The sequence below is a fragment of the Zasmidium cellare genome, assembly GCF_010093935.1.
Source record: "Zasmidium cellare ATCC 36951 unplaced genomic scaffold M409scaffold_35, whole genome shotgun sequence".
NCBI classification, from domain to species: domain Eukaryota; kingdom Fungi; phylum Ascomycota; class Dothideomycetes; order Mycosphaerellales; family Mycosphaerellaceae; genus Zasmidium; species Zasmidium cellare.
Window position 1 is genome coordinate 15592 of NW_022986979.1, and position 22115 is coordinate 37706.

The window sequence follows — 22115 nt, forward strand, 5'->3', positions numbered from 1 at the left end:
GGGGGGGGGGGGGGGGGGGGGGGGGGGGGGGGGCGAAGGGGGGAGGGGGAAAGAGTCAACAATATAATTAATAAAGCCGAGGTCCGTGTATGCGGTCTCGCGAACTTCCTCGTCGACTCTTATCGAATCTACTCGGCGAGTGCCATGGGTGCCACGAGTATCTCGAGGAGCATTTTTGGAGTCGTCATGCCATTTGCTGCTAGACCCATGTATGAAGCCCTGGGCGTTGCCTGGGCTTGCAGTCTTCTCGGCTTTGCGAGTCTTTTGATGTGTCTTATACCTTATGCTTTCATTTGGTATGGTGAACGACTCAGGGCGAGTAGTCCGATGTGTCAGGAGTTGGCGAAACAGGACAGCGAAGTCTCAACTCCTGTGCGGCAAGATGAGGAGAAGGGAGACATTGAGCGCAAGTAGAACGACCAGACCCCTCGAGGATTGACAAGGACAGAAAGACCACGTTTTTGATGAAGCAGGCTTCGCACGTTGCAAAGGGCGATACAGCTGGCCTCAGACCGCTCGACTGCCCTGGGACAACAAAAGGACATCTGGCCTGGAAGTACGGCAGCGACCTGCAGATATGGCTAGCCGGTGGTATGTCCCCAATACTTCTTTGGACATACTTTCGACAGCGTACTCAGGACTGGAAACGTGGAGCCGGTCCGGCCCTACTCTATGCTTAAGTGGTGGCTTACCACAAAGCACAAAGCTAAAGTCGACGACGGATGTAACGAAGTTGGTGTACAGACAGCCTCGGTGTTATCCAAGTAACAGCTGTCACAGCGGGGTGCAGCGAATCATCCAGTCCATACACCTCCTCTGAAACCCCAAGAACCGATCGATGCCTCCACATCCAAAGGAATGTGCTGGAACATCGACAACAAGCATGACTGCTCGTGCTCCCTACTAGTCTGTCCACTCGCAGTCGGCAGAGCTCTCGGGAATGCAGGGCGAAGGTGGAACATGCTTTCGTTCACGCTGCGGCTGAGATTTGGACTCGACTCCGAATTATATCAGTTTCAGGCTAGAGGCATGCGGAAGGATTCAATCCATTCACGTGGACCATCCCACAGCTCAGTACTTGCCTTTTCAGGCCAGCTCGCTCTACAACAACCATCCACCCCGAGGCTAGCGTACAAGCTCAACCAATCATGCCATACCAACATCCAGCTAGATGTCTACTTATGCAGCGCCTGCCCTCGAAATCGACAAGATCATCGAGAAAATAGGCGACGTACCATCGGACATCCGCAGGTCAAGACGAACTGTGCTGGACCGTCCTTCTTGCGGACGACAGGACAGCTTCGCTTTCCGGCGCACGGCTGCCCTGCGAACTTTGCCCCTGTGGTCCACCTCCAACATGGTCGATTTGCAACAGCCTTGACAGGACCACCATGCCCGTTGCTGATGAAGAGCCGTACGACCGTACGCTAGCTGGACGCTGCGTTGCAAGCTGAAAATGGCATATAAACTGAACTTGCCACTTAGTGAGCCTAGGCATTGCCAGTAAGCCGTTTCCAAAGGACAGTGAACAGCCTCGTAAACATGTTCGCCACCGTTGTTTCCACATTTCTCATCGCTGCCATGTGCTCTGGCGTTGCCAACGGTTTGGCTCATCTCCCACCTAGAGTCTCCGGAGATCCTCAACAATTGGGCCATACTCAGGACGCTGCCTTCTCGAATCAATACTACAGCGATGGAGGTGCCGGTGGTAAGGTGAATGGTTACAATCTTCTCACGCTGAGCGATGCTCGTGTGGGTAACAGCTACCCCGTACACACCGTGTATGCGTACGCTGGTACTCGAAACAACGATCCAACACAGATCACGATCATTGGTACACAATACAGAACAATTACTTGCTGTGTCCTCTCACTGGGTGTCTTCCGCAGGTGACTACACCAAAAATCCTCCATTCTACCACCTCGGCGATGATGGGAGCGGTGTAAGTTTCTCGAAACTTGGCACATTGAATGAGATTAGCTGACCTGCCTAGGATGGCGTTATCATCTCTGACTCCAGCGACTCCGTCCATGGTCCATGCTTCGGTCCTGGACCCAACACGGCGATGGTCCGCATCCCCGGTAATTCGACCGGCGGCGTGACGGTGTGGACAGTCTTCGATGCTTGCCAGAACCCTCCCGTGGCTCAGTACAACACCCTCATCGAGTTCAACGTCGTAAATCCGGACACATTGAACAGTCAAAACAAGAACATTCCTGCCCAGCGAACGGTTTTGAGGCTTTTCAACGTGAGTTTATCGATGATTTATGGTTTCTCAGCGCTAGCGACTGATCGAACAATCTTCCAGGCAAATGAACCGCAGTATGGTACTGACGGTCTCGCAACCGATGGAACATACTACTACCTTCTTGCCCTCGATAACACCGGGTGAGACTTTGACTCGATGACACTTCGAGAATGCCACTGACTTCTCTCAGTTACAAGCTTGCTCGTGTGGCCGTCGGCGACCGCGCCAACAGAGGTCAATACTACTTCTACTATCCAAGTTCCAAGCAATGGACCAAGACCATTCACACCCTCAACGACAACAGCACGACTCTATACGCCCCTCCACCTCCCAACACCGGCATCTTCGGCAGCGACTTCTACTATTCGCCCTACTTCCAAACGTGGCTCCTGACCTACAGTCCCGCTGATCCCTACTCCGCCAAGTACCTGGCGGTGGCATACTCGACGAGTGGCAACCCAGAAGGTCCTTACACTTTCGCTGGAACCCCGTTCAAGCCGGCTACCGATCCGGAGTGTCAGACGCTTGGCAATGGTGGTATATCTTATCTTGTTCATTCGCAGCCTGGTTTCGATGAGAGTGGGGCTACGTTGCTTGTTAGCTGGATTAGCTGTAACACCTTTACCAACATGGCGAGGTTGACTTGGGCTTCGTAGAAAGGGTCAGGAGTAGGATGACTCTGGATCGACTATGTCTCTTCGGACAAATTTGCCTGGAAGGGTGAGCTGCATTTAGTTGTCGCTTATGAAATCAAATTGTTCACCTATCAGCTCTTCTTTCCCGAGGATGTTGATGAAATATAACGAAGATGTCTCTGATCCAACGTCATCATCTTACCCGTAGACAATAATGTGCTTACGGCCAATATGTGCTACCACATTCGCTGCCACCGGACAGGTGAAGTCAAAAGGCCAGTCTCAATGCCGCCGACATCGGGACCAGAAGTTCGCGCACAGCAAATCAGGAAGCTCCGCGATGACTGGAACTTCTTCCTTGATTAGTTTGGTCCTGCGATACCCGTCTTATCTTGTTCGTGTAACCATATAAACCTGCCTCGATCCAACGTAAAGGAAAAGTCAACGCAGAGCTCGAAAAGCGTGAAAAAGACCACGACAATGGCGGACACTCCCAACGGCGACTCGACAGGATGGACATTGCAAAAACCTCCGCCATTGCCGGAAGGCTACTCGAAACACCACATCGTCTTTCTGGAAGCTGTACACGTTCCATTGGCAGAGCTGCCTTTCGAATTTACGATGGACAAGTATGAACGGACCTTCCCGGAGCAAATAGCGGAACGAATCAAACCCGCCACGATTGTCATCAGTAATGTCATCAACGTCAAGCCCAGCGATATGGATCAAGCACCACATCTGCAACTCCTAGCAGTTCTGGCGACAGGCATGGCGTGGGTCGATAAGCCGTACTGTGCGAAGCGAGGAATTACGGTGGTCAATACGCCTTCGGCGAACATTGATGCTGTTTCTGAGCATTTCATTGGGCTATATTTTGCAAGTCGAAAACGGATACCGCAAATCGACCACTCGGTCAAGACTTCAGATGAGTGGATCAAGACAAACTCTTTGAGCAAGAAGATGTGGCCGGACGGACCGCCTTTGGGCTGTAAGCAAGAAACGCTGGGGATCATTGGCTACGGAGCGCTGGGTCAGAACATCGAGAGGCTGTGCAGAGGCCTAGGATTCCCTGAAGTTTTGGTTGCGGAGCGGAAGGGGTCTGCGAAAGTTCGAGAAGGCAGGGTGGATTTTGGAGAAGTCATCAGGAGGAGTACCACATTTGTGATTGTCTGTCCCAAGGAGCCGGAGACAATTAATCTGATCGACGAAGCTGAGTTGAATATGATGCGGAAAGAAGCTCTGGTCATTAACATGGCCCGAGGCGGAATCGTCAACGAAGCAGCTCTGGCGAAAGCCCTCAAAGAAGGCCGAATATTCGGCGCAGCTGCTGATGTTCTCGATACGGAGCCTGGAGGTCCAGGAACGACACCGCTGTTGCCGGATCTCAGCAAGGGAGAGGAAGAGGTACCGAACTTCATTGTCTCCGCTCATGTGGCGTGGATATCTGGTGTTACGGTTCAGACGTTACAGGTGATCAATCGGGACGCTATGACGGCTTTTGTGGAGGGGAGGATGTATGATCCGAAGGTTAAGGCTTGTGTTGCGGTTCATGATGGGAGGATTTGGAAGTAAGCAGGAAGGAGAGTTTGGTACAGCGTAAAGTATAGAGGCCGTGAGTTTCGTGGTCGTCGTATCGTATTCGTTTATTTTCCCTACGGTCTCATTATTTTCCTGCTGCGTTGAATGAAAAAATACAGCACGATCCTCATCACTTGTGGCCTTTTGCTGTCGAGGCTGACGTTTTGGAGGCGAAGACTATGCACTACTGTGTAGAAGTGAGACTCGCCATATGCAGGAAGGAAATATTGGTATAAGTTTCCATTTCGAAAATTTGAGGTTACGAGAATAGTTCAAAGCTAGGTAGCAGAGCGACAGAAGAAACCTCTGCATTGAAACAAGATTTTCCAGGTCATCTTGTGTGCCAGCTGTCCTGATATTGTCCTCATTCTCGCAAGAAGGAAACGAAAGACTACGCCGATGCTATACATGGTTCCGTGGTCGTGAATAATGCCAGCAGAGAAACGTTCATGTTACTGAGAGAGACTCTGAACGAACAAAATTCACAGCAGGCGCTGAGAGTATGACTAGCAGTGATATGGTTGGCGGAACAGCGCTTTGAGGAATCGCGCAGCCTGGGCGTTTAAGGGGGAAAAGCCTAAATGGCCTTACTCAGCCTTAGACGTGAAATTCTGCACAGCTTGCCCAGTACCAAACACACGAGATGCGCTAGACAGCGGAGCTTGGTCATTGGTAACACGAGTGAGGGTTGTTCCATGGCGTGGTCATCAAACTTTTGCAGATTCATGTGATGTTCGTTTCTTGGGCCCAATCTCGCTGTTTGTAGTGAGCATTCTTGATTACGTACGGTACCATGGAGCTTTTGGCCCTGATTCGCCCTCTTTTCACATATACATCACACGAAAGCCCGCCTCGAGGGGAGTGTCATCCAGCAAGACAATTCCACATCGACATCACATCCCGCATTTACACCAACAACCAAGCAACCATGGCAAGCATCACTGCCTCCGTCAAGCAGACCAAGCTTGAAAGAAAGATCAAGCTCCTAAAACTCCAGGTCAAGCACCTTCACGCGGAGAACGCCCGGGTAAAGGCGGAGAAGAAGCGAGCCACCCACAGAGGAAGCTACGCATCACCAGCGCTTAGTCGCCATCTGGCAAGGGGACAAAAGCTTCCATCATCTGAACCACACACCGCATGTCACCACGCTCGCCACACCGCCCATAACCAACTCGCCACAGTGCCACTATCGTCGCCGAACATGACATCAGGCGACTCGGGTGGTCACCAAAACCAGAGCCCTTCAGCAGCAGGGAAGGGAGTTGCGAGTCGTGACGGGCGTACCCGAGTTGTGTGCTGGTGAACGTGAGAAGAAAGTAGGTGGCTTATCATAAGCAAAGTCGCCAAAGGAACTGGTGTGAGGATCTCTCGCTTCATTCTCTCACCACGCCTGAAGAATCACCCTGGCGTTGGCGAGTCACACTTGCCTCTCCCGCTCTGATTCCGGCAGCGAGGAGAGCGCTTCGTCAAGCTTCCTGGTCTCACCTCGCCGCTCCTACCTGCGCCGCAGCGTAGCTTTGGTGAAGGAGCAACCCTGCCAAGGAGCAGGTTGACGACACATACACCGCTCGATACTGGGGGTTACCTGAAGGCGTGTTAGCTATCCTCACTTGGTTGGGATAGCGCGCGGAGCGCCGTGTATCGGGCATTGTTGGTCGTCTCGCCGAAGTCGATCTTGTCCTTTTTGCCTCCCTTGACGAGACCATTCTGATGAAAATGGCTGCTTATATATGAGAGAGTAAAGGGGTGCCTGAGGATTAGTCATGGCATCTCATGTTGGCCAATCAACTCACGCTGCTTCTGAAATGCCTTCAACAATCAGGCTGACGGGGCCAACGAAGTCGAGGTGAAGGATTGCTACGCGGAATTGCTCACTTGCGACCCGCTTGAGGCAGCAGTTCCTCATCGCCTGGTGAGCCTGCAGCTCACAGCGAGAAGCGTGGAGGGTCCCACAGATCCTGGAGGGATACGGTGAGGATGTTGTCGAGATGGCGCAGCAGCGGGCCAAGAAGTGTGAAACCTGGCCACGTGAAAGACACCTATATGGCCGGGCCGTAAGGAGATGAAACCAGATAACCCTACCCGAATGAAGGTGTCATCCCCGGGGAACTTTGCCGATCAGGCTTTGCAATGCACAGACCGAATGCATAGACAGCTGGGGGCTTTCGGGGATAGAGCAAGCATGTCTTCCCACTTCTCGCGCATCCTCAGACATCTCTTCCACAAATAAGCCTCTCCAACAAAGCAACCACTTTCGCAAAGCACACGACTACATCAGCATCACATATCGCGCTTCCAGAGTCGTGAGGTCGCCTTTGCACTGGTGAGCAAGGCTTCGAGGCGCTGGATGCATCGACGACGTCAGGCTTTTTGCCGCACGTTCGCCACCTCAAACTCACCGTTAAGCTCTTTCGCCCCCTAGATACGCTGTTCGATAAGTACATATATGTCCAGAATCTGAAGCAATTGAAAATGATGCAAATTGTCCAAAATCTCGAGAGTTTCAAGAGGCTATCGATCGTTTCTCATGTCGTCACGTGAAGTGCTACCACCCGCCTCTTCGATTCCGACCGCGACCCCTGCCACCTCCACCACCGCCCATCTGGCCCTGCTCCTGCTGCATGATGGCAATCTGCTGCGGACTGAAGCCCTCCATGTTGCCTGGTGGGAAGCCACCCTGCTGTCCCTGCCCACCACTGGGCCCTTGAGGCGGCTGGAAACCCTGCCCACCCTGAGGATGCGGCGAGGCGCTATTCTGTCCCGATCCAAACCCACCGCCTTGGAAACCGCCACCCTGTCCTCCTCCCACTCCTGGCATACCTTGCTGCATCATTTGCATGAACTCGGGAGGAAACCCGCCTGACTGCATCATCATCTCCATCTGCTCTGGACTTGGCATGGGCATACCAGGTGGCATTCCTGGCATTCCTCCACCACCTCCGCCGCCGCCTCCAGATCCTAGCAGTGCTTTCATCTGCGCATCTTGCTGCTTTTGCTCGCCGATGGTGTTGGACATCATCTGTTGTCTGATACAGTACGATGTCCAGGTGTACTCATCGAATCCGTAGTTGAAGAAATCGGTGATATCGGTGCCTGGTAACCGCCATGGTTTCGAGCTCTCTGCGAGGTCGGCGTCGATATCCACTTCGGTAATGAGTTTGCCGTTCGGTGGCCATATAGGTGTACCGTCGACATCAATCTTGCTTGTCCGTACTTCCGGATAGTCCTTGCCTTCTTTGCCGTTGTGAGTGAGGGTGCCTTTGAGGGCTGTGGGTGGTGCTGTCGAGCCTGCTCGTGTAGGCTCTTTGGCGGTTTCTTGTTTTATGGGTGTGCTGCTCTTCGGGGGTCTTGATTCGGATGTTGTGCGGTCGTGGTGGGTCTTTTGTTGTTTTGCCCTACTCATACCAGTTAGAGATGAACTTGAGAGCAATGCGACAGAAAGCTGGACCTACGGTGGTTCTGATTTTGCGCCTTCAGGCTTCTCGAGTGTGAATTGGACATCCTATTGACATTGCCATCAGCATCTACTGATCCCAGTATATGCGCCTTGGTTGTGATCCATACATCATCGCTGTCTTCTTCTTCCTCGTCGTCGCTCACGTCCATCTTCTCCTCTTTGTCGTCGCCATCCTCTGCTTGCTCTTGCTTGACACCGCCAGCTTCGCCGTAGAAGTCATCCTCATCTTCTTCCATCTTTGCTGAGTTGTAGAAGGTGTTGGTGGTGGAATGTGATTGTTTCGAGGTTGGAAGCACGAGCGCGTGAGGTCGACGAGATCGGGACTGCACCGCCACGTGACGCCACATTTACCAGCCACCAAGCTTCACTTCACCTGTTCGCCGCTGTGGATGCTGGGATTCTGTCTTGACATGGCTCGATAGTATGGCGTTGACATCGGTTAGTGATATCAAGATACATATATGAACCGAGCTGACTTTTACAGTGGAAAGCCTTCCGCTTCTTCGATGTCTCCCAAGTCCGCCTTCCAGATGGCGAAGGCGCAATCTCGCTCGACGTAGGCATCAGACATACGAATAAGGATATCTAAACACTAACGAGCACAGCAATCGAACATCAGCTGTCTAATCTCGGGAGCGAACAACATCTTCGTCGGCACACCAGACGGCCTGGTCCACCTTCTCGACCACACCTTCAAGCCCAGCCGCTCGTGGAAGGCCCACAATGCTGGAAGCGTCACCCATGTTCAGCAGGTGCCGGATACCGCATATCTACTAACTCTCGCCGAGACTTTGTCCCAGGAACCGGAGCTGAAAGTCTGGACTCTGGATCTTAATGACAAGAAGACGGGCAATCCGCGGTGTCTGTGTTCCTTGACCATTCAAAACGGCAGGCAGAAACACCCAGTATCCGCCTTTTCCGTGACTAGCGATCTCACACAGCTGGCAGTCGGTTTCGCCAATGGGGCTGTCACCGTCGTCAGAGGCGATCTAATCCACGATCGGGGAACGAGGCAGCGCACAGTTTTCGAATCTGAAGATAAAGAGCCGATAACTGGACTGGAATTCCGCGAGGCCAACACCACAGCCCTATATATTGCCACTACATCGAAAATCTTGGCACTTGCTATCACCGGCAAAGCCCAAGGAACTCCTGCTCGGACTTTGGACGAGAGAGGCTGTGCTGTCGGCTGCATGACCCTGGACCCCAAGTCGAATGACATCGTGGTCGCTCGTGACGATGCCATCTACTCTTACGCCCCGCGCGGCCCACCAGCTTCATATGCGTATGAAGGTGCCAAGAAACTTGTGGATGTGCAAAAGGATTATGTGCTGATTGTCTCGCCGCCTGCCAACAACATCGGCCGTGCTACCCATTTGCGCGCCTTCGCTGGAACCCGAGCTGACGAGATATTCAACGCGAGCACATTCACCATACTCGACACGGACATGAAGTTCATCGCACTATCCGAGTCAGTGTCCAGCCAGATCAACAAAGTCTTCTCAATCTGGGACGACATCTTCCTCCTCACCATCGAAGGCAAGCTCTACCGATACCACGAGAAAACGTTTCAGCAGAAGCTCGAGATACTCTATCAGCAAAGTCTCTACCTTTTGGCTATCAGCTTGTCTCGCAAGTACAAAGTGGATCAAGCCCAACAAAATGTCATCTTCCGCAAGTTTGGCGATTACCTGTATCAACGAGGGGACTACGACACGGCGATGCAGCAGTACCTTGAAGCTATCGACAATACTGAACCCTCACAGATCATTCGAAAGTTTCTGGACAACCAGCGGATCCAAAACCTGATCGATTACCTCGAAGAGCTACATGAACATCACAAAGCCACATCTGATCATACAACATTATTGCTCAACTGCTACGCCAAGCTGAAGGATGTAGAGAAACTCGAGGAGTTCATCAAGCAGCCTGGCGAGCTCAAGTTTGATCTCGACACTGCAATTGTGATGTGTAGACAGGGTGGATACTATGATCAAGCAGCTTTCCTCGCCCGTCGACACGACGAACACGGCCTGGTCGTAGACATTCTGATCGAAGACCTCAAGAAGTACGCAGAAGCTCTGGCTTACATTGTTCGTCTGGAGCCTAAGGAGGCGTGCCCAACTTTTATGAAGTATGGCACAGTTCTGCTTGAACACTGCCCAGCTGAAGCGACTCAGCTTTTCATTGACTACTTCACTGGCAACTTCAAAGCGAAGAAAGATGCAGTCATTGTGCAGGAGACCCCAGTCTCACAGCAGCAACAAAGCGGAGGCTTCGGGACCATGGCGACTTCAGCGGCACAGAATTTGGCAGCACTGATCCCTCTGCCATACATGAGCACCAGCTCATTTCAGCCTCCTTCATCGAAAGGCGAGAACCAGAGCACAGTCACGCAAGCGCAGGTCGTGGAGACAATGACCGAAGGCGAATACATTGAGTACAGTGTGCCTAAACCTCGTACCGCCTTCTCAGCCTTCGTCGACCACCCGGATTCATTTATCACCTTCCTTGAAGCCTGCACTAGCAGCAATGGCGTCAAGCCCGAAAATAAAGAAGACCTTCAAACGACCCTCTTCGAAATGTACCTCCACAGAGCCTCCACAAGCTCTGGCGACGAAAAGTCCCACTGGGAAAGCAACGCCAAAAAGCTCATCGAGCAACAAGACACCTCCTCCATCTCCACCTCCAACATCCTCCTCCTGTCCGACCTCGAAAAGTTCCGCGACGGCACCATCCTCGTCAGCGAAAAGCAAGGCCTCCGCTTCGACGTCTTCCGCTCCTACACCGCCGCCCACGACACCGCCGGCGCCATCAAAGCCCTGCGAAAATACGGCCCCGAAGAACCCCAACTCTACCCCGCCGCCCTCGCCTACTTCACCTCCTCGCCCCAAATCCTCTCCGAAGCCGGCAGCGAAGTCGAATCGGTCCTCAAAAAAATCGACCAAGACGGCCTCATGGCCCCGCTCCAGGTCATCCAAACCCTCTCCACCAACGCCGTCGCCACCATGGGCCTCGTGAAAAAATACCTCACCACGACCGTCGCGCGCGAACGCGAGGAAATCACCTCCAACCGCCGCCTCATCGCCTCCTACCGCGCCGACACGGCCCAGAAAACCTCCGAACTCACCACCCTCGCCTCGCAACCCACCTCCTTCTCCGCCACGCGCTGCTCGCAGTGCAGCCAATCCCTCGACTTGCCCACCGTGCATTTCCTCTGCAAACACTCGTACCACCAGCGGTGTCTGAACCTGCCGGAGGAGGCGACGGACGTGCAGGATCCGGAGCTGGGCGTTGAGTGTCCGATTTGTAGCGGGCAGAATCTTTTGGTCAGGCGGATGAGGGAGGCGCAGGTGGAGTCGGCCGGGAAGCATGGGGTGTTTTTGGAGAGTTTGAGGGAGAGTGAGAGGGAGCGGTTTGGAGTTTTGGGGGAGTGGTTTGGGAGGGGGGTTATGAGTGGGGGGGAGAGGGAGTCGTAGGAGTAGAGGGAGATTGTTGCGTGGTATAGGTTGATGTTTTGAATGGGGTTTCTTGCCGAAAGTAATAGTAAAGTAGGGTATCGTGGTCCTCTATATCCCACACCTTCTCCAAGACCATCTCCTCCCTCTCAGCTTCACGAACGCCACCTATGCACCATCACCTCCCCCCACCACCAACCCTCCTCTTCACACCCCTCAACCCCTTAAACGTCCCCTCCCTCCCACCCTCCCTCCCCACCTCCACAACCACCATACGAATAAAATCCCTCAAACCCCAATAAGCACTATGCGCGCCCAGCATGGTCAAATACTGAATCTCAAACGTCCCGCCTCCATACTTGACAAAGTAATCGATCTGGCCGTTGTCATTGAGCAGCAGCATGCGTTTCTCCGCGACTTCCTCGCGGGTGAAATTGTGAGTTTCGAGTTCGACGTTCGAAGGCAGTCTCGGAAGCGTCAGATGATTCGATGGATGATTGGAGGAGGTAGAGTACGACGTCCCGCCAAACCAGCGCGTGGAGCGGGAAGCGTCGGCGGCGATCCAGAACGAGGGGACGGAGGAGGGGATGAAGGCCTTGCGGAGGGAGGCGGCGTAGAAGGCGTCGACGGCGGCGTTCATCCGATAGGCGACGGGGTCGTAGCCGTTGACGATGTTGTAGACGTTGTCGACGGAGATGCAGCCGTACTGGCCGCGCTCGCCGCAGATGGCGGAGATGTTGGATTCGGGGTCCGCGAGGGCTTGCGCGGAGGGGTGGTCGATGCGGGGGCGGAGTTGGGATTTGCGCAGGAGGACGAAGAAGCCGGCGGGCGAGCCCGCGAGGAAGAGGTTGTGGGTGTTGAAGAGGAAGTGGGTGATGGAGGGGTCGGAGATGTCGATTTGGGTTGGGTCCGAGAGGTGGGGTGGGACGACGGTGGGTTGGTTGGAGAGGATGTCGATGGACATGACGCTGCCGAGGGAGTGCGCGATGATGTGGACTTTGCCGTGTTTTGCGAAGCCGGGGTTGTTTTGGCACCAGAGTTTATAGACTCGGTTGGCTTCTCGGATCACAGCTGCGATCATCTTGGGCTGGTGGTGGGACATGTAGTATGGAATGTCCAACATGACATCGCTGACGATGCCTCTGACGGAGGGGAGGGTATCAGGCGTGATGTCGTCCAATGTGAACTCGTTGACTGAAGGATCATTGACAGAAGATGGATCGTCAGGTCGATAGCCGCCTTCTTCGAACGAAAGCGAATGTCTCCAGTTGATGGGCAAGACCATGATCCCACCCATCCCTCGCCGAAGACCAGCTTTCACCTCCTTATTGCCACGCTCAACCATGATCTCTCGTCTGAAGGCGTTGATAGCGTGGGTGAAGTGGAAGCTCTCCATTCGCTGACTGAGCTTTTGGCCGATGCCATGGATCACAAAGATGAGATCCGTCACCTGAGGTCGATCACTCTGCGCGAGATCAGGGTCGGCCTTTCGTCTCCGATTTGCATCGGGTCCGGCACTCGCAACACCGTGTGCAGCTTTCGCCTTCCTGGGATCGTGTTTGGGAGGATGGAGTTTGTCCCATATCGACTGCTTGAACCCTCGAACTACCGGTATCCCAATCTCATGTCCCTTCCGGATGTAGTTTGCAAGGGGCCGTCGACCATAGTATGCCGAGGGTAGTAGGGTGGGCTTCAAGATCTTCGCTTCTCTGTCATTCGCGTAAATCACGCCGCAAGTGCCATACGTCCGTACAGCCCCAGCTCGACCATATGTCGACTCGCCATACGCCTTGTTGTCCGGTCCACCAGCGCCCGTTGATATATCGATAATGTCGCATGCTGCTTCGACAGATTTGACTCTTTGCTGCTCGACGGTCTCTGGCTCGCCTTCAAGCATAGAGGTGGTAGTCGCCGCTCTCAGAAGATTGTCATCTCTTGGCCGCTGCCCTCTCCTACTGCCAGGTGGTGTGGTAATCGATCTTGGAATCTTGTCCGGCCAGAGCTTGTGCACGATTTTCATCTCTCCCAGCGCGCCAACCTCCATCGCACTGTTAAGCTCATCTTGCCATGTCTGAGTCCAACATTGGAGGTCCAAGTATCCAGCTTCAAGCATATTAGCCACCGGTGTTTCCACAGGCAGCATCGTATCCTTGTAGAACCACGTTCCTCTCACCACCTGAGCAGTGTCGTGGACAGGCGCCCAGTATATAGGTGTCATGAGCAAATCTGGCATCTCCACCTGGTGTAGCCGTGACACTCCAACCGCGACCTTGTCCGTTGGGCTCTTCTCCACTTGCTTCCTCTTCTCAGGCGCAGGGCTTCGTTCAGCAAGGTGTGATGAATCCTCCCATTCATACGTATCATGCGTCTTCATCGCAGGCCTGCTTGGTTGGCTGAACGAACCACTATCCCTCTTCCTGTGTGAGGGAAGCCTGGTGAAAGGCCTGCCTGTGGTATCATTACCAGTCCCCAGCTCAGTCGTACTCTCAGGAGCATCCACAACAACCGCCTCTTCCTCCCCAGGTGGAACATCCACCTGGCTCAATCCCGAAGCAGCATGCTTCGCAGCCTTCGTCTTAGCAGCAGCCCCCTTCGACCCAGACCCTCTCCTCTCCCCTCTCACCAACGACGAGCTCGCCCTCCCTCTCGCCCGACTCCCCTCCCTACTCGCCTCCTTCTCCCCCCTCTCCTCATTGAACTTCAAAATCTTCCTCCTCAACTCCAACCACGCCCGATTCAACGCCTCATTATCATGCTCGGAGAACGGCTTCGGCGGCTGCTTCACCCAGGTACTCTCACCCCCGCTAGGCGGTGGCAGCGGCGACAGCGGGTCATCGATGGGGATGGGCGAGGTATAGAAGAAGCGAGCATGGATGGGCGGAGGTGGGTCCGGTGGTTGGTGCAGGACCTGGCGGACGTACTGGTTGGCGGCGGAGGAGGTGGTGGTCATGTCTTGTTTTTGCTATTAGTGGCATCAGGTTGGAATGGGCGCAGTGGGATGTGATAGGGAGAGTGCCCCGGGGCTTTGGGCGTCAGCGCAGTAGTGTGTGATGAAACGGCGAGTCGAGGGTGGATGCCTGCTCTGCTTTGCTTTGCTGTGCTTTGCGGTGCTGGACGGGTGTCGTTGTCGGTTTGACGGGGCACTGCTGCGGACCATTCGATTGATGACTCCTCCTTGCTACCGGCTATGCGTCCTGCGAGTTTCCCTCATCGTTCTTGCACCGACTACCCGACCAGTCGCTATAGGATTGCTGTCCATATCATAGCCTCGAGATAATCAGGAGACTGTGGTTGGATGCAGGCACATGCCCAAGTTTGAATCACGGAAGCCCCGTAGTGTGACGTTGCGGGCGGAGAGCTCAAGACTTCACCTGATCCTGATCGTGATCCTGATCGTAATCCTTCACCAAGACTCTCGCTTCGATCCGGTACCGACCATATGCTGACAGGCTTGTAGACTCTTTCCTTGATCGGGATACCAGTCCCCTTGAGTGCAAGCATCAGCAAGCTCGAGATGTTTCCGAGCTGGTTCGGATTTGTTTCAATGAGTGAGGGGAACATAAAGTATATATGAGCCGCAAGTATTTCTCTCATCTCAACTGTCATCAGCATCTCTATCTAGCTGTCCATCGTCTTGGAGGAGCTCTACACTACCCTGGACTCGGGCTATCAAAAACGAAGCTTTCCAACAGCGGCTTAACAAGAAGAACAAACCAAAATGTCCTCCCTCGGCCTAACCCCCTTCAAATCCGCCCTCGCCTTCGAAATCTTCGCCAACGTCGTCTCCCTCCCTTCTCTCCTCCTAAACCCGGACTCCGCTCTCTCCCTCCTCGTCGCCAACCCAGCCCAAATCACCCCCGCCACCCGCTCCTTAACCCAATGGTTTGGCGGCGTGGTAGCCTTCGTCACAGTACCTTTAATCCTCTCCTGGTCCGAACCCAAGAGCCCCAATGATGCCCAGGCGGGCTTCCGGCGCGCGCGACCTATATTACTATGGGGGCCGGGGAGGTTGTTTTGAGTGCGTTGCTTGGGTGGCAGTATTTTGCTGGGGGTAGTGGGTTGAAGGATGGGTTTTTGGTGTTCTTTGTGGGGAATCTTTGGGTTTTGCTGGGGATGAGGTGGGTTTTTTTGGTTTGGAAGAGGGAGTGGTTGGAGGGGGTCGTTGGCAAGAAGACGCAGTGAGCTTGTCGATTTGATGTGGGAGATGTGAATGGGGTGTGCTTTTCTTACGTTTTGTTTTGACCAGCAGCAATCTCCGCTTGCTCTGGCTGGTGTTGATGTTGGGGAACAGGGTATCATTGGTAGATCGTCCTGACACTGCACAGGCAGTCTGTACACTGTCGATTCATATCATTCCCACTCGCTCCCCTTTAGCCTCTGCATCAAATAATCCACCTCGACCACCTTCGTCAAAGGGATAACATGATCCTTATATGTCGCCACCACCGCATCAACCGCAATCTTCTTGGGTGCCTCAGCATCCATATTCGGATCCGTCCCATACATCTCCGCCTTCCGCCTCAATCTCTCCAGAACTTTCTGTTCAACCTTCATATCCGTGATCGCCTCATCAATCCCCTTCGTATCCCCCGCTTTGATCAACTTGACGAATTTCTCCGGATCTTGCTGAAACTTCGACTCGGCGACGAATTTGCCAAAATGCACTCTTCGCGACAGAGACTGCAAGCAAGTCACATCCGCCGTCGCCGCACTCCCATAATTCTCCTGCGCCTCCGCCGGCCGCTCCTCCCTCTCCCTCACCGCACAAATCGACGGCAACACACTCTCCACATACGCCTCCTTCAACCGTCCATTCACATTCACATCATTCTCCCACAGAATCTTGGGATACTCCAACGGCGGCAGGATCAACTCCTCCATCGCATCCGGAAAGAAAGGATACTCATCCGGACTCTGATACCGCCGTATCCTGCTCTGCAACTTTTCCTGTTCCCGCAAGACCCAGTCGCTGAAACTCAGTTCGCTGCCGGGGATTTTGACGGCGCCGGGCTTGTAGATGGTGCTGTTGAGGGGGAATTGGGCGCGTTCGATCAGGTTGTAGAGGACGGTGTCTTCGAGGCGGATGAGTTGGTAGCGGATGTGGGGGAGGGAGAGGGCGTTCTTGGGGTTGGAGAGGTCGATGGCGAGGTCCATTGTTGGTGGTTCTGTTGCGGTAAGGACTGTGTTGTCGTGGTACAGAGAGTGACTGTGTGAGATCTGTGTGCGATTGCCGATCTGTTTATGCGAGATCGGCGGAGGTGGGATGCTTGGTGTGTGACGGTCTGGCTACGGAGGCCTGAATATATCTTTCCTGTATGCTTCGAAGCTTGGGACTGGGGCAACGAGAAACAGACTATCAACTGACCACGACACACCCTTTCGGCTGCGCCTACGACTAGTCAATCAATTATTGATTGATGACAATGCGACGATCATAACAAGACCACATCATTCATCATGGCGGACAGACGAGGCCGCAGTACCTCGCCGCAACGCCCAAATCGAGGACATCACCACCACCAGCTGTCTGAGGACGATTCCATACTGAATGTGAGACATATCTTAAATCAAGTAGTTCGACATCGCTAACATGGATACTTGAAGTCCCGCCAACTCGAAGCCTTCGGCCGCACCGTCCACGCCACAGCCTCGCACCTCATCAACACAAACTTCCCATCCAGCGACTCCTCACCCAACTCCCCCGACCCCTACCGAAATGCCCTCTCCTCAGTCCGCCGCTTCTCGCAACGACCCGCGATCCAACGATCGGTCTTCTCTTTCGCCAAAGCGAACCCCCGCGAACTCATCCGTAGCAACTTCAACACCTCAGAGATCGAACACCGCGCGTTGACGTACTTGCCGGATGACCTGATCAAGAGCGCGCCGCAGAGTAGTAGTCCGTTCAGCTTGTTTGAGGGATTCAAGGCGACTTTACCGGAAGATGAGGTGGACGAGAAGGAGGTGAGGAGGAAGAAGAGGCATTCAAAGATAGGGAGTAAGAGTGGGAAGCTGTTGGAAGGGCCTGAAGAGGATGGACCGCCAAAGCTAAGTAAATTGAAGCGGGAGAAGGACAAGCTGGAACATCGACTGGAAATGATGGGCGTGAGGAAGACGATGTGTTCGAGCGAGATCAAGGAGATTGACAACAAGATCTCGAATCTGAACACCATGCGCAAGGTCATTCTGGATCGATTAGCGGGATTGGAGGATGAGGAGAGGGAGTTGGAGCAGGAAGTCCTGGACTTGTCGGAGAGGTTAGAGACCATGCAGGAGGAGTGGGCTGATGAGCAGGCGCTGGCTGCGAGGACGGATCCGAAAGTCGCGGCGGAGAAGGAGGAGCAACATAAGGCGGAAGACCGTGAGGAGGAGCCCGGGTTCATGTCAGAGAGTGTATATGGGAAACTTCCCAAAGCAAAGGAGTCGCCTAAGGCAAAGAGGAAGAAAGTACCAAGGAGGATATCCATGCCAGTGTTGCATGAGCACATGGAGCCGGGGAGTCGGATACGAGAATTTGAGGCACATAACGATATCATTACGGCTCTGGATTTTGATGCGCCTTTCGGAACGATGGTTACGGCTGCTTTGGACGACACTGTACGAGTATGGGACTTGAATGCAGGGCGATGTATGGGTCTGTTGGAGGGTCATCTTTCGAGTGTGCGATGCTTGCAGGTTGAAGAGAACATTGTCGCGACCGGATCCATGGATGCCAGCATACGATTATGGGACCTCAGCCAGGCGGACTATAACCCTCAGGCTGCTGGAACGAGCATCAACGTGAAACCGACAATACCGGAAGAAGCTGAAGGCTCGGCGACTGGGGAGGAGCTATTTACGCCTGCGTCCTCAGAAGCTGAGCAAGCACCGCTTCAACAGGAGTACCACACGGATGCCATGGCTGATTGCCATATGTTCACGCTCTCAGCACATGTAGCAGAAGTGACTGCCCTCAATTTCCGCGGAAGCACACTCGTCTCTGGCTCGGCAGACAAGACACTACGACAATGGGATCTAGAAAAGGGACGATGCGTGCAGACCCTAGACGTGCTCTGGGCAGCCGCTCAAGCCGCAACTCTCAACCCACCCAGCAATGCTGCGACAGCAGAGACAGGCGGCTGGTGGAGGCCGACAGGTGGGAGATTACAAAGCGCAGAAGCGGACTTCGTCGGTGCGCTGCAAGTTTTCGAAACGGCTCTGGCCTGCGGAACAGCAGATGGTATGGTCCGCCTATGGGATCTGCGGTCAGGAATGGTGCATCGCAGTCTGGTGGGCCATACAGGTCCTGTCACCGCCCTACAATTCGACGATGTATACCTCGTGACGGGGAGTCAAGATCGGAGTATACGGGTAAGCATCATCCTCCCTGTCCCTCAAAACAAGATACCCCAAACTAACATCTCGATCACAGATCTGGGACCTCCGAACCGGCAACATCCACGACGCCTTCGCCTACGACCAACCCATCACCTCGATGCAATTCGACGCCCGCCGGATCGTCGCCGCGGCCGGGGAGGACGTCGTGAAAGTGTACGATAAGACTGATGGGCGGCAGTGGGATTGTGGAGCTGGTGTCACTGCTGAGGAGGATGGGGCGAGGCCGTCGGTTGTGGAGAGGGTGAGGATACGGGATGGGTATTTGATTGAGGGGCGGAGGGATGGGGTTGTGGGGGGTTGGAGTTGTTAGGGACGGGAGAGAGGAGGGGAGGGGAGGGGGTTGTGTTTGTGCTGGGGAGCGATGGTGTTTGGGGGAAGGGGGTGACCAGGGAAAGGGGGTGGTTGTTGTGGGGATGGGATGTACATAGAGAGGAGAGGAGATGTTGTAACAGCAAGAATCAGTATATCAGAAGTCTCAGCCTTTGTATCGCGGTCGCCCTGTGGCACGATGATGATGTTCAGGAAGGATCGAGTAGGAGATCTTGTTCTGAAAGCTGGATTTACGATTTTAGGAGATACATCGTTCATGATACTACCCAACGACTTGCATTCTAGGCTTGTCCAACTCGATACTCCTCCGTCTACCTTCTTGATAGACCTCCTCTAGCCAGAGAGCTTGTGATAACCGTTACCGCTCCTCTTGTCGAGCGTGGATCGTAGGCGAGGATATAGGAGGTTTCAATTGTTCTATTGAATACCATGGTGTTGGTATGTTTGGAGCTCAAGGGTAGAGGGGGGTCGCTGTGTCGTGTGCTGAGGAGTTGGTGTGATGAGGTTTGGGGATGTGAGGGTGAATGGGGCTGCGCTGAGAGTGTTGAGGGAGTGTCGTTTAGTGTATGGTTGATCTTGAGAGACGTCTTGTATGCTCCATTTGACTTCCGCCACTGACACCCTCCTTGGAACAGCTTGTGATGTTCTTAAGCATGGTGGATGCCCATCCTGAGTAAGACGAAGGTGCGTTCCATGAAGCAACGTGCTCTCAATCGAGGACCCACGCTGCTTCCTTGTCCCATCCGGGTGGCCAATTGACAACGCCTTGCTCCTCTTCCCTTTCGCTCATCCACCATCGCTCAACGCTTGCCGAAATCTGCCCATACTTGCCCCGAAGCTCATCACATAGAGACTTCATGCATGCACGTTTCAGCGACGTAGCCCGTGCATCGGCTGGGTCAAAAACCTCGCCCATGGTCAGCGCTTGGCTCGGCTCACCCAAATTCATGTACCGGCCGCACAAGCCGATGACACCAGCGATTGGAGGATGGAAATCAATTTTCCAATAATGAACAGTGTCGTCGTCCCATTTCTCAGGCATATATCTTAAATGCCCGAACGGAGTGCCAACCAGCCACGTCTCCGTGGCCAGTCCGGGTTGGAAAGGGAGCATCTTGCGCCAGCTACCTTTTCGGCGCTTGATCACGGAGAGTGTGATGATTTTGGTGCTTTTCCACTCAAAGTCTACCTCCGACTCCGAACCATCATCGTGGAGCCTTTGGAATGAGCCTTGTACCATTCGCTCGATGCCTAGCCGTCGTCTGAATTTGCCGATGAGGGAGTTGCGAAGGACCTTGTCGCGGGGTAGCGATGCAGTTGACGGCATTGGTTTGAACCACAGAGCTCTCTGGAAATGGATTGAGCTGTCGATCGCGGCTTTGAAGGTCTTGTCAACTCGCTGGCTGAGTAGTAGCGTCTGCATGTCGTCGACCTCGAGAAGGATGGCTTCCAGGAGCTCGGGTGTCGCGAAGACTTTGTCTTTGGCGGTCGCCATGGTGTAGCGGTATGTTATTGGTAAGTGCAATTTCTGTGGTCTGTGTTGTTTATTGTTGCAGTGGATGAGGCGGGGAAGTGAAGTCACGGCTTGAAGTTGGCAGGTGCGACGCTAGAGTTTACGCTAGCTAGACGAGGAAGGCACGAAATCTTGGCGACATGTGAAAGTGAAAGGATCACATGCATTCAGTTTTGCGGCTAAGACCCAACATATGCCGACCGGCTTTGCTTCACCTTCTTGCGAAGCAGAGCTCAGGACAATACCACAAGCAACCCACTTGTCTTCTTTTGCGTCAGCTTGCAGATGCTCCCCTCGCTTTCTCATCGTCTCAACCTCCACAGCACTCCAGTGAATTATTGCCTGAACTGAGAACCCCATTTGCGCTCACGCATGATGCATTACGACCACGGTGAGGTTACACAGCTCTCCCAACGTCCGGTCTTCCATCTCGCAGTCCTTGGAAAGAATCACGACTCAGACTCAATATCCCTTCCGCTTCGCACTCGTGCTCTGCAGCTTGAACAGCTCAAACGGCAGACCATCAACAGCATTGATGGCCTTCTCCACAACTGGATCGCTGACGAGGTTGGCGGAGCAAGACAAGATCGTCTGGATAATAATGTCTCGCATACCTCTGTCCCCATCTGGAGTCGCACCGAAAGCAACTGCAATGGCCTTGGCAAAATCCTCCCTGTCCCAAGTACCTCGCACTGCGAGCTTCATCTTCTCAATGGCGACCTTCTTGAGATCTGATAGGTTGTACTTGACCGCAAGGGCGTAGAGTCGGGCGTGCATGGTGAGGCTTCCCTTGGATTGCGGTATGCGTGTGGGAGAGCCAATCTCTGGATCGTGCTCAGTGCAGAAACCCTGCTGGGGCACTCCCCAACCAAATGAGTCTACATGTCGCTTCTTCTTGTTTCGCTTGGGAGGTGCAACCGAGCTCCAGTCCACTGGAGGAGCTTCGACCGGCGCGATTTCCTCGTCATCGGGTGCTGCGAAGATATTGGTTTGCTGGGCTGCCGGAGTAGAGCTTGTCGCTGCAACAGCAGCACTCGGGCTTAGTCCATAATCGCCCAGATAGATAAAGTCAACCATGGACGACACCGCGTCGGGATCGTCACAGCTGAAGTCTTCATCTTCGCCATAACTGTCCACAGCCTTGAGTTCGATGACTCCCTCTTCGCCTTCCTGCAACGACACCGTCAGCCAGACTAACTTGAATACGGCTATTGACCAGAGTTGCCAATTAGGATTGCACACCTTCCAACGTCCCTCGTGACAGGCAGCTTCAAACCACTTCGACCTCAGACAAACGATACACCTGTGGACCTTGAACGTCTTGGAGCCGCAAACAACAGTCAGGTCGGAGTATTCGCCAGTCTCCCGTAGGCTTTTCTGATGTCAGTCTTGGTGCCCAACTACTTTCGTCAATGATGACATTACCTGCGGAGGATCTGGCCGTGCTCCATGGCGATGATGTCGTGGTTGAAGTCAAGGTCGCTGAGATCGTCTTGTCGGGCGGTGGACGATGTAAACAAAA

The 22115-nt window shown here is 53.8% G+C and overlaps 12 protein-coding genes across 12 annotated transcripts in view; 7 read left to right on the forward strand and 5 right to left on the reverse strand.

Moving 5' to 3' along the window:
- M409DRAFT_69032 (uncharacterized protein) overlaps positions 1 to 414 on the forward strand; it is a gene marked incomplete at both ends in the record, with an annotated part of 11443 nt that extends 11029 nt beyond the window's left edge. Inside the window, one exon of the mRNA XM_033818097.1 lies at positions 82 to 414. Within this exon, the coding sequence (XP_033663288.1) occupies positions 82 to 414 (333 nt within the window). The remainder of the gene's footprint in view (positions 1 to 81) is intronic.
- A 1128-nt stretch (positions 415 to 1542) lies between these two features.
- On the forward strand, positions 1543 to 2904 carry M409DRAFT_58181 (uncharacterized protein; the record flags this gene model as incomplete). The annotated part of the gene is made up of 5 exons (XM_033813839.1): positions 1543 to 1834; positions 1890 to 1942; positions 1994 to 2248; positions 2309 to 2388; positions 2439 to 2904. 5 exons carry the CDS (start codon positions 1543 to 1545, stop codon positions 2902 to 2904), a joined length of 1146 nt encoding a protein of 381 aa, XP_033663289.1.
- A 459-nt stretch (positions 2905 to 3363) lies between these two features.
- On the forward strand, positions 3364 to 4455 carry M409DRAFT_58182 (uncharacterized protein; the record flags this gene model as incomplete). The annotated part of the gene is made up of 1 exon (XM_033813840.1): positions 3364 to 4455. One exon carries the CDS (start codon positions 3364 to 3366, stop codon positions 4453 to 4455), a length of 1092 nt encoding a protein of 363 aa, XP_033663290.1.
- Positions 4456 to 5254: 799 nt separating this feature from the next.
- On the forward strand, positions 5255 to 5764 carry M409DRAFT_58183 (uncharacterized protein; the record flags this gene model as incomplete). The annotated part of the gene is made up of 1 exon (XM_033813841.1): positions 5255 to 5764. One exon carries the CDS (start codon positions 5255 to 5257, stop codon positions 5762 to 5764), a length of 510 nt encoding a protein of 169 aa, XP_033663291.1.
- Positions 5765 to 7006: 1242 nt separating this feature from the next.
- On the reverse strand, positions 7007 to 8154 carry M409DRAFT_27028 (uncharacterized protein; the record flags this gene model as incomplete). Its single annotated transcript, XM_033808386.1, has 3 exons — positions 7007 to 7856; positions 7914 to 7963; positions 8026 to 8154. The coding sequence occupies 3 exons, from the start codon at positions 8152 to 8154 to the stop codon at positions 7007 to 7009; spliced, it is 1029 nt and encodes a 342-aa protein (XP_033663292.1).
- Positions 8155 to 8341: 187 nt separating this feature from the next.
- M409DRAFT_69035 (uncharacterized protein) lies at positions 8342 to 11397 on the forward strand (the record flags this gene model as incomplete). The annotated part of the gene is made up of 3 exons (XM_033818098.1): positions 8342 to 8356; positions 8403 to 8474; positions 8524 to 11397. 3 exons carry the CDS (start codon positions 8342 to 8344, stop codon positions 11395 to 11397), a joined length of 2961 nt encoding a protein of 986 aa, XP_033663293.1.
- Positions 11398 to 11554: 157 nt separating this feature from the next.
- Positions 11555 to 14326, reverse strand: M409DRAFT_69036 (uncharacterized protein; the record flags this gene model as incomplete). Its single annotated transcript, XM_033818099.1, has 1 exon — positions 11555 to 14326. The coding sequence occupies one exon, from the start codon at positions 14324 to 14326 to the stop codon at positions 11555 to 11557; it is 2772 nt and encodes a 923-aa protein (XP_033663294.1).
- Positions 14327 to 15094: 768 nt separating this feature from the next.
- M409DRAFT_27031 (uncharacterized protein) lies at positions 15095 to 15394 on the forward strand (the record flags this gene model as incomplete). The annotated part of the gene is made up of 1 exon (XM_033808387.1): positions 15095 to 15394. The coding sequence occupies one exon, from the start codon at positions 15095 to 15097 to the stop codon at positions 15392 to 15394; it is 300 nt and encodes a 99-aa protein (XP_033663295.1).
- A 332-nt stretch (positions 15395 to 15726) lies between these two features.
- M409DRAFT_58187 (uncharacterized protein) lies at positions 15727 to 16530 on the reverse strand (the record flags this gene model as incomplete). The annotated part of the gene is made up of 1 exon (XM_033813842.1): positions 15727 to 16530. The coding sequence occupies one exon, from the start codon at positions 16528 to 16530 to the stop codon at positions 15727 to 15729; it is 804 nt and encodes a 267-aa protein (XP_033663296.1).
- A 303-nt stretch (positions 16531 to 16833) lies between these two features.
- Positions 16834 to 19060, forward strand: M409DRAFT_69038 (uncharacterized protein; the record flags this gene model as incomplete). The annotated part of the gene is made up of 3 exons (XM_033818100.1): positions 16834 to 16926; positions 16981 to 18723; positions 18785 to 19060. The coding sequence occupies 3 exons, from the start codon at positions 16834 to 16836 to the stop codon at positions 19058 to 19060; spliced, it is 2112 nt and encodes a 703-aa protein (XP_033663297.1).
- A 729-nt stretch (positions 19061 to 19789) lies between these two features.
- M409DRAFT_27034 (uncharacterized protein) lies at positions 19790 to 20575 on the reverse strand (the record flags this gene model as incomplete). Its single annotated transcript, XM_033808388.1, has 1 exon — positions 19790 to 20575. One exon carries the CDS (start codon positions 20573 to 20575, stop codon positions 19790 to 19792), a length of 786 nt encoding a protein of 261 aa, XP_033663298.1.
- Positions 20576 to 21055: 480 nt separating this feature from the next.
- On the reverse strand, positions 21056 to 22044 carry M409DRAFT_27035 (uncharacterized protein; the record flags this gene model as incomplete). Its single annotated transcript, XM_033808389.1, has 3 exons — positions 21056 to 21763; positions 21890 to 21965; positions 22019 to 22044. 3 exons carry the CDS (start codon positions 22042 to 22044, stop codon positions 21056 to 21058), a joined length of 810 nt encoding a protein of 269 aa, XP_033663299.1.
- Between the last annotated feature and the right edge of the window lie 71 nt (positions 22045 to 22115).